The 15,398-nt window shown below is 40.4% G+C and overlaps 1 protein-coding gene across 7 annotated transcripts in view; it reads left to right on the top strand.

Moving 5' to 3' along the window:
- The window catches only part of LOC139371364 (rho family-interacting cell polarization regulator 1-like), a 76,122-nt gene that overhangs the window by 55,654 nt on the left and 5,070 nt on the right, over positions 1 to 15,398 (top strand). For 4 of the 7 annotated variants that reach the window (XM_071111773.1, XM_071111764.1, XM_071111737.1 and 1 more), the window contains 4 exons: positions 1,757 to 1,893; positions 5,425 to 5,593; positions 13,038 to 13,173; positions 13,333 to 13,494. In XM_071111773.1, coding sequence (XP_070967874.1) covers positions 1,757 to 1,893; positions 5,425 to 5,593; positions 13,038 to 13,173; positions 13,333 to 13,494 — 604 coding nt within the window. Of the gene's footprint in view, positions 1 to 1,744; positions 1,894 to 5,424; positions 5,594 to 13,037; positions 13,174 to 13,332; positions 13,495 to 15,398 lie in introns of all 7 variants that reach the window. The other 3 variants (XM_071111745.1, XM_071111729.1, XM_071111753.1) reach the window with 1 other exon arrangement.

The raw sequence follows: 15,398 nt of genomic DNA, 5'->3' as shown, positions 1-15,398 counted from the left end.
ACACTGTTTTGTTCAGACACTTTCCTCAGATGATCCATTTCCAAATTGGGGGTGTATTCTCACAATCAGGACTTAGTGCTTTCAGAAAGTATTCATACCCCTTGACTTATTCCACATTTTGATGTGTTTCAGCCTGAATTCAAAATGTATTAAAATATTTTCTCACCCATCTATGAATAATAGCCCAAAATGACTGTGAAAACAACATGTTTTTAGATAATTTGTGCAACTTAATTGAAAAAGAAATACAGAAATCTAATTGACATAAGTATTCAAAACCATTTTCAATGACACTCCAAATTGAGTTTGGGTGCATCCAATTTCCTTTTGATCATCCTCGAATGTCACTAAAACTTGATTGGAGTCCACCTGTGGCCAATTCAATTGTTTGGATGTGATTTAGATATACGCACACCTGTCTATATAAGGTCCCACAGTTGACAGTGCTTGTCAGAGCAGAAACTATTCCATGAAGTCCAAGGAACTGTCTGTCTGTAGATCTCAGAGAGAATTGTGATGAGGCATATCTGGGGAAGGGTAGAAAACCGGTTCTAGAGTGTTAAATGTTTCCAAGAGCACAGTGGTCTCCATTGGGAAATTGAAAAAAAATATGGAAATACCCAGGCTCTGCCTAGAGCTGAAGGTCCTTGTTCAGGGAGATGACCAATAACTCAATGACCACTCTGACAGAACTACAGAGTTCCTTGGCTGAGATGGGAAAACCTTCTAGAAGGACAACAGTCTCCACAGCACTTCACTAATCTGGGCTTTAGGGAGAATAGCCAGACGGATGCCACTCCTGAGAAAAAGGCAGATGAAGGCATGCCTGGAGTTTGCGAAAAGACGTGAAAGACGGAGCATAAGGTGAAAGATTCTGTGGTCTGATGAGACAAATTTAACTCTTTGGCCTGAATGCAAAGTGCTATTTCTGGAGAAAACCAGGCACAGCTCATCACCCATCTAACACCATCCCTACTGGGAAGCATGGTGGTGGCAGCATCATGCTATGGGTATGCTTTTCAGTGGCAGGGACTGGGAGACTGGTAAGGATAGAGGGAACAATGAATGGTGCGAAATGCAGGCAATTCCTTGTTGAGAACCGGCTTCAAAATGCAAACAACCTTGGACTGGGGCAAAGATTTGCGTTCCAACAAGACAATGACCCCAAACATACAGCCAAAGCAATGCTGGAATGGCTTCAGAAAAATGTGAAAGTCCTTGAGTAGGCCAGCCAAAGCCCAGATTTGAATCCCATTGAATATTTATGGAAAGACTTGAAGATAGCTGGAGGAGCAGTGGTAAACAGCAAACTTAAGAGCTTGAGAAAATCTGCAAGGAAGAACTGGAGAAAATCTCAAAATCCAGATGTGCAAAGCTGAAGGACATACCCAAGATGACTCCAAGATGGACTCAAAGCTGTAATTGCTGCCAAAGGTTATTCTACAAAGTATTGACTCAGCGCTGTGAATACTTTAATTTTCAATAAATGTGCAAAAATGTCTAAAAACATGTTTTCACTTTGTCATTATGGGGTATTTTGTGTAGATGAGTGAGGGGGGAAAAATGTGTGTTTTAATACATTTTGAATTCAGTCTAACTCAGCAAAATGTGGAATCTGTCAAGGGGTATAAATACTTTCTTACGGCACTCTAAATGGCATTAAAGTGGATTGGTAAAAAAATTAATTGTTTTTGTGTGTGTTCTGTATGTGCGAGTACATGTGTGCATGTCTCTCCATAACAAGTGTGTTCTGAAGGGCCGCACCTGCAGTCGTTCGTCCAGTGTCCAGAGTCTGACGGTGGAGACAGCCCTGGGCAGCTTTGACTTTCTCAACACCTCAGACCTGGAGGATGAAGATGAGGAGAACTGGGAGAAGAGGAGTGTAATGGACAGGTCAGGTTCCATAACATGGCTTCCCTCCCTAAATTCCATCACAGTTATACAGATTACAAGTTTTGCTCGTAAAGGAGTTATATTTCCCTGTGTTCACTTACTGCCATCTAGTGATCCCACAACACAGCTTTAAATATGCTGGATGTGAGAAGTTCATTGGTATTCTGAATGATAATGCCTTCACCTGGTCTAAATGTGACATGACATGTAGAGACGGGCCATGGCTCTTGTTGTTTCCACTCTTTGGCAACAACTCTCCTGATGTTTTCAGTGTTTCCCCTAGGATTTTATTCAGCAGCAGTGGCAAAGTTAGTGTGGGGGGGGGGGGGGGCTACTCTTGTGGCTAAAGGCAATGTTACAACCAACCATTTTAAAGGCCCTCTTGCCCTCAGAGACCATTTTTCTGCTTAATTAGGGATAGGTGGGACACAAATGTCTCAACTGGCCAATTGCCAGGGAAAATGGCAATAAAATACTATAAAATTCAAACTTTCATTAAATCACACATGTAAGATACTCAAGTAAAGCTACACTCGTTGTGAATCCAGCCAACATGTCAGATTTTAAAAATGCTTTTCGGCGAAAGCACAAGAAGCTATTATCTGATAGCCTGCACCATCTGCACCAGCAGTAAACCAAAGGAGTTAGCATGTCCCATAAACATCACAATTGGTCCTTTTGTTTGATTAATTCCGTCCATATATATCCAAAATGTCCATTTATAAAGCGCGTTTGATCCAGAAAAAAACTGCTTACAAAAAACGCAACGTCACTACAAAATATTTCAAAAGTTGCCTATAAACTTTGCCAAAATAGTTCAAACTACTTTTGTAATACAACTTTAGGTATTTTTAAACGTTAATAATCGATCAAATTGTAGACGGGGCAATCTGTGTTCAATACAGGAAAGAAAACAAACCAGCGCTGTTTTTCACGTCTTGCGCAACTCACAAAAGTGTCCCCAGTTCCTAGTTGGCCTACTTCGTCATTGCACAAAGGAATAACCTCAACCAAATTCCAAAGACTGGTAACATTCAGTGGAAGCAGTAGTAACTGAAAAACAGGTTCCTATGAAATATCCCTTGGCCAAGACAACTCAGGAAACAGAGAGGGGGGGGGGGGGAATCTGAACAGTTAGTCCTCTGGGTTTTGCCTGCTACATAAGTTCTGTTATACTCAGACATGATTCAAACAGTTTTAGAAACTTCAGTGTTTTCTGTTTTTGAGTAGCAGGAAGTTGAAATTCCTGCAATTCTACACATTTTGCCATGGATTATGCCATGTTCTTATGCCATCTGAGTGACTCAAACATTACAAAATAAATGGGGGCCCATGCCATGACATTTTGGGAATTTTAGATTCTCCCTGACTGTCTAGTTTTTATTTTGGTGTTCGTTCTCAAAGATTATCTTATTTATAAATCTATAGCTCTATTGTCTTCTCTACATACTTTATCTGGTTTCAGCCATTTAAATGAACACTGAAATGTTTTACCATCCCCAAAATTATTTTCAACAATAAATAAATATACACTATCGTTCAAAGGTTTGGGGTCACTTCGAAATGTCATTTATTTTCATTTAAAATAACATCAAATTGATCAGAAATACAGTTGAGACATTGTTAATGTTGTAAATGCTTATTGTAGCTGGAAACAGCTGACTTTTAATGGAATATCTACATAGACTTACAGGGGTCCATTATCAGCAACAATCACTCCTGTGTTCCAATGGCACGTTGTGTTAGCTAATCCAAGTTCATCATTTTAAAAGGCTAATTGATCATTAGAAAACCCTTTTGCAATTATGTTAGCACAGCTGAAAACTGTTCTGATTTAAAGAAGCAATAAAACTGGCCTTCTTTAGACTAGTTGAGTATCTGGAGCATAAGCATTTGTGGTTTTGATTACAGGGTCAAAATGGCCAGAAACAAAGTACTTTATTCTAAAACTCGTCAGTCTATTCTTGTTCTGAGAAATGAAGGCTATTCCATGCAATAATACTACTTCCTTCACAGAACAGCGCAAACTGTTTCCAACCAGAATAGAAAGAGGAGTGGGAGGCCCCTGTGCACAAGAGGACAAGTACATGTGTGTCTAGTTTGAGAAACAGACGCCTCACAAGTCCTTAACTGGCAGCTTCATTGAATAGTACCCGCAAAACACCAGTCTCAACGTCAACAGTGAAGATGCGACTCCGGGATGCTGGCCTTCTCGGCAGAGTTGCAAAGAAAACACCTTCTCAGACTGGCCAATAAAAAGAAAAGATTAAGATGGGGAAAAGAACACAGACACCTGGACAGCTCTGACTAGAAGGCCAGCATCCCGGAGTTGCTTCTTCACTGATGACGTTGAGATATTTTTGCTACCAAAACAAATGATCTGATGATTGTCTCTTCGCAGAAAAATCTGCAGAGCTGGGAGGATTGTATCCCATACATACATACATACATACATACATACATACATACATACATACATACAGTTGAAGTCGGAAGTTTACGTATACTAAGGTTGGAGTCATTTAAATCTTGTTTTTCAACCACTCCACAAATTTCTTGTTAACAAACTATAGTTTTGGCAAGTCGGTTAGGACATCTACTTAGGCTTGACACAAAGGCAGAGTTTCTACCTTCAAACACATGAAATGGTTAAAAATGGGAATACTTTGCTTACCCGGTGTGTAGGGCAGCTGAATCAAGTGCACCTACCGCCAGCAACGCAAGATGGATAAAAAATAAATAGGAACGCAAGGCTTTATATTGTTTTTTTTACATTGATTGACTAGGAATGCCTCGGTTGGTGACCTGATCTATGCATAGTCACTTTCCCCTACCTACAAGTACATATTACCTAGACTAACCCGTACCCCTGCACATTGACTCGGTACCAGCACCCCCTGTACAGTATATAGCCTTGCTATTTCATGTTACTATTTTCTTTGTTTATTTAGCACACACTTTTTTTAAACTACATTGTTGGTTAAGTAAGTTAGCATTTCACAGTAAGGTCTACTACATGTGTTGTATTTGGGACATTTGACAAATAAAATGTGATTTTATTTGAAGTCAATGGACAAAGTAGACTAGATCCAGTGGCTGTTGCATTAGTGTCTAAAAAAAAAGAAGATACCTTTTTATTAATGGTAAACTGCCGGATTTGAACTGGTAAACTGCCGGATTTGAACTGGTAAACTGCCGGATTTGAACTGGTAAACTGCCGGATTTGAACTGGTAAACTGCCGGATTTGAACTGGTAAACTGCCGGATTTGAACTATCTTAATTTATCCACCCTCTTTGGGCTCCCGAGTGGCGCAGTAGTCTAAGGCACTGCATCTCAGCGCAAGAGGCGTCACTGCCTGCCGTGATTGTGAGTCCCATAGGGCGGCGCACAATTGGCCCAGCGTCGTCCAGGTTTGGCCTGGGTAGGCCGTCGTTGTAAATAAGAATTTGTTCTTAACTGATTTGCTTAGTTAAATAAATAAAAAAATGCTCAAACTCTATCTGTGCTCCTGTGTGGATGTTGTGTTTAGTGAGCACCACAGTGCCCCCGGCAGGCCATCAGAGGAGAGTGCAGGGGGAGATGAAGACTGTGAGAAGAGATGCTGGGAGTCCCCCTCCTTTGGACCTGTGAGCACTGGCTGCCAGGCTCTAGACCACGCCCTACTGGTTCATCTGAAGAATTGCAGCGCCCAACTTCTGGTGAGGATCATGATATGAGTAACAAACCTCAGTGGTGTAAAGTACTTCAGTCGTTTTTTGGAGTATCTGTACTTTAATATTTTTGACAACTTGTAGTCTTATTTCAAAACATTCCTCAAGAAAATAATGTACTTTTTACTCCATACATTTTCTCTGACATCCAAAAGTATTGTTTTGAACGCTTAGCAAGTCAGGAAAATGGTCCAATTCACACACTTATTAAGATGTCATCCCTACTGCCTCTGATCTGGTGGACTCACTAATCACGAATGCTTTGTTTGTTAATTGTGCCCCTGGCTATCTGTACATTTAAAAAAAGATATATATAATTCTGCCGTCTGGTTTGCTTAATATAATAATTTTTAATTATTTATACTTTAACTTTTAATACTTGCTCATTATTAATAGAAAAAATATCCATACAATTAACTTTGGTTAGTGGAGATGGAGACTGAAACAAAAACATATGATTTAAGGTACTTTGCTTCCTCTTTCAAACTAGTGTTTAGTGAGTCATAGGTGACTCTGTCATTATTTTAGACATTTACTCAAGTAGTATTTTACTGGGTGACCTTTACTTGAGTCATTTTCTATTAAGTTATCTTTACTTTTACGCATGTATGACAATTGGGTACTTTTCCCACCACTGCAAACACACCATGGCATTTCATAGTGGATAATTGGGTAATATTTGGTTGAGCAATAACATTACAACCTACAGAATATTCACCCACTCAAAAAGACAGCCAAAGTTAGTTGAATTACTAATGTATTGTCACTATGCTTTCAACCAACTGAAAGCACAACATTTCTAGGTTTTGGTTTAGTGTCTATCATTGCGCTTTCAATCAAAAACACAGCAAAGTTCGACTTGGAATACAAAGTCAGATATTAAGTTTATTTATACAGCAGATTAATGTGATATCACTGCTTCATCTAATAGCACGACCAAATGACCTGGGCCCAGTTTCCCGATAGCCCTGGAATTTAAAGGCTTTACGAGGGTTTTAACAATGCATCGTTCCTACAATTCCCAAAACACCATGCAGAGAGAACGCTCACTATGTGACGCATGCATGTATTGATACTAGGAGGATCAAAAAGAAAAGCAGCGCTGCTCTTGGATCAGCTTTCTCCATTCAAATCTTACCTTAACATTAGAATTATTCCACAATACTGACAACGGATAAGCTTCTAGAGAGATATAACTATGGCTGCAAATATTGAGGCGCACATAATTGCGAACATGTTACACATCATTTTAAATATATTGAGTCAAATTATAGACCGTAGTCAATATGATTTGAAATATACAGACATGTAGTCTATAGGCCTACCATATTGAGCTTTTAATGTAGTCATCTCTGTTTTCATTTGAGGCATTATCCTCTGTAACAATTGCAAAAACATTGGCAACTTTAGTCTGTTTGTAATCAACTTCGTTTTGAAGTTATTAGCGGTCACAGAGTCTGTGTTTACCGGAGATCTTCTGTGTATAAAGACACACTTAGCTGTCCTACGAGTGGTCTGAGGCAATCCGTAAATAACAAGCGTTTTCAAGTGCAACTTCAACAATAGTTTTGGGGAAACAGATCAGAGATTTAACGATGCTCCTACAAAGGTTCCAACAATGAACTTTGCCTTAAGATGCTTTTGGGAAACCGGGACCTGGATTGCAGTTTCATTCAATTAAAAGTACATGGTGCAAGTGATTGATAAATGCCATTCGAGATGCTCTATTGATTATTACAGAAAATGTGAAGACATACTATACATACAATTATCTGTAAGGTCCCTCAGTCAAGCAGTGAATTTCAAACACAGATTCAACCACAAAAAAACAGGGAGGTTTTCCAATGCCTCGCAAAGAAGCGCACCTATTGGTAGATGGGTAAAAATAAAGCCTGTACAGAATACAATTATTATAAAACATGCATCCTGTTTGCAAAAAGGCACTAAAGTAAATATGCAAAAATGAGGCAAAGAAATTAACTTTGGGACAAACACAACACGTCACGGAGTACCACTCTTCATATTTTTAAGCATGGTAGTGGCTAAATCATGCTATGGCTAAGCTATGTCATCAACAAGGACTAGGGAGTTTTTTAGGATAAAAATAAACTGAATAGAGCTAAGCACAGGAAATCTGGTTGTTTGCTTTCCAACAGACTCTGGGAGACAGGACAGTAACCTAAAGGCCAAATATACACTGGAGTTGCTTACCAGGACGACATTGAATGGCCTAGTTACAGTTTGGACTTAAATCGTCTTGAAAATCTCTATGGCAAGACTTGAAAATGGCTGTCTAGCAATAATCAACAACCAACTTGACAGAGCTAGAACTATTTTGAAAAGAATAATGTGCAAATATTGTGCAATCCAGGTGTGCAAATCTCAGAAGGACTCATAGCTGTGATCGCTGCCAAAGAGGATTCTAACATGTATGATTTTGCAAACATTTCTAAAAACATGTTTTCACTTGGTCATTATAGGGTATTGTGTGTAGATGGGTGTGGAAAAAACATATATTTAATCGATTTTGAATTCGGGCTGTAACACAAGTCAAGGGGTATGAATGCTTTCTGAAGACACTGCACAATTACATAAGAAGAAATGTATAGTTACAGTAACCTCAATGTGGCCATGGATGTTATTCATACAAGCATTTTGCTACACCCGCAATGACGTGTATGTGGCCAATAAGATTTGATTTGATTTTAAGGCTGAAAGTTATATTAGTTTGTAAGATGGCCTTAACTTTAGGCTATTTATTGTATTATATTATATATATTATATTATAAGTTATATTGAAATAAATGTGACAACACAACCACATATCAACATTTTAAAGGAGATGAACGTAGCTGCTGCTTGGATAGTTCCATCTGAGCCACTTGCTTAATCCCATTCCTACATTTTTATTTTTGGTTGAGTTGGAGACATGAATCCAACATGTAATTTGTTAACTTGTCAACGTTAATAGATTAGTTATTGTATTTCAAAAGTGATATTTAATTGTGTTTGGTTGTCAATGCAACCAAATATCAACATTTGAAGGAGATGGAACTATCCAAGCAGAAGATGGTGCATTCAAAAATTATTCAGACCCCTACGCTTATTCCAGATTTAGTTACGTTACAGCCTTATTCTAAAATTGTTGAAATATATACATTTTTTACTCCTCAATCTACACACAATACCCCATAATGACAAAGCGAAAAACTGTTTTGTAGAAATTTTGCAAATGTATTACAAATAAAAAATATATCTTATTCAGACCCTTTGCTATGAGACTCGAAATTGAGCTCAAGTGCGTCCTGTTTCCATTGATCATCCTTGATCTTTCTACAACTTGATTGGAGTCCACCTGTGGTAAATTCAATTGATTAGACATGATTTGGAAAGGCACACACACCTGTCTATATAAGGTTCCACCATTGACAGTGCATGTCAGAGCAAAAACCAAGCCATGCCGTCGAATAAATTTTCCGTAGAGCTCCGAGACAGGATTGTGTCAAGGCACAGATCTGGGGAAGGGTACCAAAACATTTCTGCAGCATTGTAGGTCCCCAAAAACACAGTGCCCTCCATCATTCTTAAATGGAAGAAGTTTGGAACCAACAGGAGTCTTCCTTGAGCTGGCCACCAGGCCAAACTAAGCAATCTTGGGAGAAGGGCCTTGGACAGGGAGGTGACCAAAAACCTGATGGTTACTCTGACAGAGCTCCAGAGTTTCTCTGGGGATGGGAGAACCTTCCTGAAGTACAACCATCTCCGCAGCACTCCACCAATCATGCCTTTGTGGTGGAGTGGCCAGACGGAAGCCACTCTTCAGTCAAAGGCACATGACAGCCCGATTGGAGTTTGCCAAAAGGCACTCTCAGACCATGAGAAACAAGATTCTCTGGTCTGATGAAACCAAGATTGAACTCTTTGGCCTGAAAGCCAAGCATCACGTCTGGAGGAAACCCGGCACCATTCCTACGGTGAAGCATGGTGGCGGTGGCATGATCATGCTGTGTGAATGTTTTTCAGTGGTGGGGACTGGGAGACTAGTCAGGATTGAGGAAAAGATGAATGGCGCAAAGTACAGAGTCCTTGACGAAAACCTGCTCCAGAGTGCTCAGCACCTCTGACTGGGGCTAAGGTTCACCTTCCAACAGAACAACAACCCTAAGCACACAGCCAAGACATCACAGGAGTGGCTTCTGGACAAGTCTCTGAATGTCCTTGAATGGCCCAGCCAGAGCCCGGACTTGAACACGATCAAACATCTCTGGAGAGAATTGAAAATAGCTGGGTAGTGATGCTCCCCATCCAACCTGACAGAGCTTGGGAGGATCTGCAGAGAAGAATGGGAGAAACTCCCCAAATACAGGTGTGCCAAGCTTGTAGCGTCATACCCAAGAAGACTCGAGGCTGTAGTCGTTGCCAAAGGTGCTTCAACAAAGTACTGAGTAAAAGGTCTGAATACTTATGTAAAGTTAATTTTTAATTTTTTTATTTGTTATAAATTCGCAAAAGTGTTTTAACTTGTTTTGCTTTGACATTTATTGGGTATTGTGTGTAGATTGAGAGAAAAAATCTATATTTTAATCAATTTTATCAAAGTGTAAAAGTCAAGGGGTCTGAATATTTTCTGAAAGCACTGTACATCTGTGCCACTGACTTAGTCTGGCTTTAATTCCAGTTTGTCTACAAAAATATAATTCATATGTTTGATTCACATCTCCATCTAAACCATCTGAACAAAGTTATGGAATAAGACTAAATCAAATCAAGCTTTAAATATATTTTGGTTTGATGTAGTCACTCTTCAACTTACATTTTTGGTTGAGATGTGAATCCAATTTATTCCGTTTTAATTTTTAGACAAACTGGAATTAAATTACCCAGCGTTTGAAACCCAAGCCTAATTTGTCTATTTTTAGTTAAATTCTGGGTTTGAATTAAAACAATTGCTGCTGATGACATTGCAAATGCTATGTAGACCTAATTGGCATGATTGATAGATAAAGTATGGTCACATTTAATTTGCTCTGTTAAACATACCCTTTTGGAATGACTTTGATGCCCTTTGGAATTACTTAGATAAAATCTATTTAAGTGGAGATCTCTCAACAATCATGATCACGATAGCATATTGGTAATAGTCAGTGACAAATAACCAGGCAGGGCTTAATTAAACCTTGGATGTGAGACCAAAGGGTAGCTGTTGATAGATCAATTCTCCAGTAGGAGGTGCTGCCCAGCCTATATATATACTTTTTTTCTGATAAAGGATATAACGTTGAAAATCTGTTTTAAAGGTACAAATTCAACCGTTACTATAATGACATAATCCTGTGGTTAAAATTTCAACCTCAAAACAATTTATGTAGACTTTTTTCAAATCCAATGTATTTTTCACGTAGATTCCACATCGCAATACGTTGACAAGTTACACTGAAACGACGTTGATTTAACCAGTTTGCACCCAGTGGGGTCCTCTTATGTATGAGGCTCTAAACCAAATTAGTTGAAGAATTAAAATCTCATACATAGGTGATCTGATTTTGTGTTGTGCTGCCAAAATTATTGATCAAATGTATTTATATAGCCCTTTTGTACATCAGCTGATATCTCAAAGTGCTGTACAGAAACCCAGCCTAAAACCCCAAACAGCAAGCAATGCAGGTGTAGAAGCACGGTGGCAAAGAAAAACTCCCTAGAAAGGCCAAAACTTAAGAAGAAACCTAGAGAGGAACCAGGCTATGAGGGGTGGCCTGTCCTCTTCTGGCTGTGCCGGGTGGAGATTATAACAGAACATGGCCAAGATGTTCAAATGTTCATAAATGACCAGCATGGTCAAATAATAATAATCACAGTAGTTGTCAAGGGTGCAGCAAGTCAGCACCTCAGGAGTAAATGTCAGTTTGCTTTTCATAGCCGATCATTAAGAGTATCTCTATCGCTACTGCTGTCTCTAGAGAGTTGAAAACAACAGGTCTGGGACAGGTAGCATGTCCGGTGAACAGGTCAGGATTCCATAGCCGCAGGCAGAGCAGTTGAACCTGGAGAAGTAGCACGGCCAGGTGGACTGGGTACAGCAAGGAGTCATCATGCCAGGTAGTCCTGAGGCATGGTCCTAGGGATCAGGTCCTCCGAGAGAGAGAAAGAAAGAGAATTAGAGAGAGCATACTTAAATTCACACAGGACACCGGATAAGACAGGAGGAATACTCCAGATATAACGAACTGACCGTTGCCCCCCGACACATAAACTACTGCAGCATAAATACTGGAGGCTGAGACAGGAGGGGTCAGGAGACACTGTGGCCCCATCCAATGATACCCCCGGACAGAGCCAAACAGGAAGGATATAAACCCACCCACTTTGCCAAAGCACAGCCCCCATACCACTAGAGGGATATCTCCAACCACCAACTTACCATCCTGAGACAAGGCCGAGTATAGCCCACAAAGATCTCCACCACGGCACAATCCAAGGGGGGGCGCCAACCCAGACAGGAAGATCACGCCAGTGACTCAACCCACTCAAGTGACACACCCCTCCTAGGGACGACATGAAAGAGCACCAGTAAGCCAGTGACCCAGCCGCTGTAATAGGGTCATAGGCAGAGAATCCCAGTGGAAAGAGGGGAACCGGCCAGGCAGAGACAGCAAGGGCGGTTCGTTGCTCCAGAGCCTTTCCGTTCACCTTCACACTCCTGGGCCAGACTACACTCAATCATATGACCCACTGAAGAGATGAGTCTTCAGTAAAGACTTAAAGGTTGAGACAGAGTTTGCGTCTCTCACATGGGTAGGCAGACCATTCCATAAAAATTGAGCTCTATAGGAGATAGCCCTGCCTCCAGCTGTTTGCTTAGAAATTCTAGGGACAATTAGGAGGCCTGCGTCTTGTGACTGTAGGTATGTACGGCAGGACCAAATCAGAAAGATAGGTAGGAGCAAGCCCATGTAATGCTTTGTAGGTTAGCAGTAAAACCTTGAAATCAGCCCTTGCCTTGACAGGAAACCAGTGTAGTGATGCTAGCACTGGAGTAATATGATCACATTTTTTGGTTCTAGTTAGGATTCTAGCAGCCGTATTTAGCACTAACTGAAATTTATTTAGCGCTTTATCCGGGTTGCCGGAAAGTTGAACATTGCAGTAGTCTAACCTAGAAGTAACAAAAGCATGGATTAATTTTTCTGCATTTTTGGACAAAGTTTCTGATTTTTGCAATGATAAGTAGATGGAAAAAAGCTGTCCTTGAAACAGTCTTGATATGTTCGTCAAAAGAGAGATCAGAGTCCAGATTGATAAGCAGAGCAACAGCTCCCAGTTCTGATGTAATAATGATATATTTTTTTTTAAGTGTCACCTGTGGTCTTACCAAATGTTCTGATTTGTTGTATCAATTTTGGCTATGTGACGCCCAATGGTTTGTGCTGTGCAGAGGCTGGGGACCTTTGGGCCTCTGCGGTGTGGGGAAATGTATGCTCTGGACCGCCTACTCAGGGAGGCCCGCGTCCTCGAGCTTATCAGACACGTTGCCAAGGAGACCCCTGGAGGAGCCACTCAGGCAGATGAGGGTGAGTTCATTACTACTGAGAGGACAATAAAACAGCATACTAGTTTACTCACTGACACAGCTAAGGATATAATGAATAAGGTTAACTACTCTAATTGTAGATTCAATTACTATCATCTCTGACTTGTTTTCTTTTCCTTCTGTCTCTCTCTTGGAGTAGTTGTTCCCCAGTTAGAACAGTGCCAAGGGGCAACATTGCTATGGCAACAGTGTACAGACAATGGCAGTGTGTACAGCACCTCCACAGAGGCTTTCCTCACAACACTGGCCGCTGCTTACACCAACAGACTGCCCGAGAGAGGAGCCAGCCTGGCAGACACAGGTGTGATACTGTTGTTGTCTCGATCATGGATAATATCGCGTATAACAACACATTTCTCTGCACCTATCTGGTGTATATGACAATAAAACATATTTAAAAAATATGCAGTTGAAGTCGGAAGTTTACATACACCTTAGCCAAAAACTCTGTTTTTCACAATTCCTGACATTTAATCCAAGTAAAAATTCACTGTTTTAGGTCAGTTAGGATTACCACTTTATTTTAAGAATGTGAAATGTCAGAATAATAGTAGAGAGAATGATTTATTTGAGCTTTTATTTCTTTCTTCACATTCCCAGTGGGTCAGAAGTTTACATACACTCAATTAGTATTTGCTAGCATTGCCTTTAGATTGTTTAACTTGGATCAAATGTTTTGGGTAGCCTTCCACAAGCTTCCCTCAATAAGTTGGGTGAATTTTGGCCCATTCCTCCTGACAGAGCGGGTGTAACTGGGTCAGGTTTGTAGGCCTCCTTGCTCTCACACACTTAAGCTCTGCCAACAAGTTTTCTATGGGATTGAGGTCAGGGCTTTGTGATGGACACTCCAATACTTTGACTTTGTTGTCCTTAAGCCATTTTGCCACAACTTTGGAAGTATGCTTGGGGTCATTGTCCATTTGGAAGACCCATTTGCGACCAAGCTTCAACTTCCTGACTGATGTCTTGAGATGTTGCTTCAATATATCCACATAATTTTTTCCCTCTTGATTCCATCTATTTTGTGAAGTGCACCAGGCCCTCCTGCAGCAAAGCACCCCACAACATGATGCTGCCACCCCCGTGCTTCACGGTTGGGATGGTGTTCTTCGGCTTGTAAGCCTACCCCATTTTCCTCCAAACATAATGATGGTCATTATGGCCAAATAGTTATATTTTTGTTTCAACAATCTTTGTCCCCATGTGCAGTTGCAAACCGTAGTCTGGCTTTTTATGGCAGTTTTGGAGCAGTGGCTTCTTCCTTGCTGGGCGGTCTTTCAGGTTATGTCGATATAGGGCTCCTTTTTACTGTGGATATAGATACTTTTGTACCTGTTTCCTCCAGCATCTTCACAAGGTCATTTGCTGTTGTTCTGGGATTGATTTGCACTTTTCACACCAAAGTATGTTCATCTCTAGGAGACAGAACGCATCTCCTTCCTGAGCGGTATGATGGCTGCATGGTCCCATGGTGTTTATACTTTGTACAGATGAACGTGGTACCTTCAGGCGTTTGGACATTTCTCCCAAGGATGAACCAGACTTGTGGTCTACCATTTTTTTTTTCTGAGGTCTTGGCTGATTTCTTTTTATTTTCCCATGATGTCAAGCAAAGAGGCACTGAGTTTGAAGGTAGGCCCTGAAATACATCCCCAGGTACACCTCCAATTAACTCAAATGATGTCAATTAGCCTATCAGAAGCTTCTAAAGCCATGACATCATTTGCTGGAATTTTCCAAGCTGTTTAAAGGCACAGTCAACTTAGTGTATGTAAACTTCTGACCCACTGGAATTGAGATACAGTGAAATAATCTGTCTGTAAAAAATTGTTGGAAAAATTACAAAGTAGATGTCTTAACTGACTTGCCAAAACTATAGTTTGTAAACAAGACATTTGTGGAGTGGTTGAAAACAAGTTTTACTGACTCCAACCTAAGTGTATGTCAACTTCCGTCTTCAACTGTGTGTATGTATATTTATTTATTCCTTCATTCATTCATTCATTTATTTATTTATTTACTTAGTGGCCTGTTCATTAGGTACACCACTTCGTTCACTAAAATGGTTCTCTCCTACAGGTAGTGAGTCACACTGTAACTTGCTATATAAAGCAGCAGACAGGCATTGAACATTATGATGGGCAAAACGAGTGGCTAAGCGACTTTGAGCGTGGCATGGTCATCATTGCATAGTCAGAATTTTGG

The sequence above is a fragment of the Oncorhynchus clarkii genome, chromosome 2 (assembly GCF_045791955.1).
Source record: "Oncorhynchus clarkii lewisi isolate Uvic-CL-2024 chromosome 2, UVic_Ocla_1.0, whole genome shotgun sequence".
In the NCBI taxonomy this organism is placed as follows: domain Eukaryota; kingdom Metazoa; phylum Chordata; class Actinopteri; order Salmoniformes; family Salmonidae; genus Oncorhynchus; species Oncorhynchus clarkii.
The sequence above is the reverse complement of the archived record's forward strand: the minus strand, read 5'-3'. Positions and strand labels throughout refer to the sequence as shown.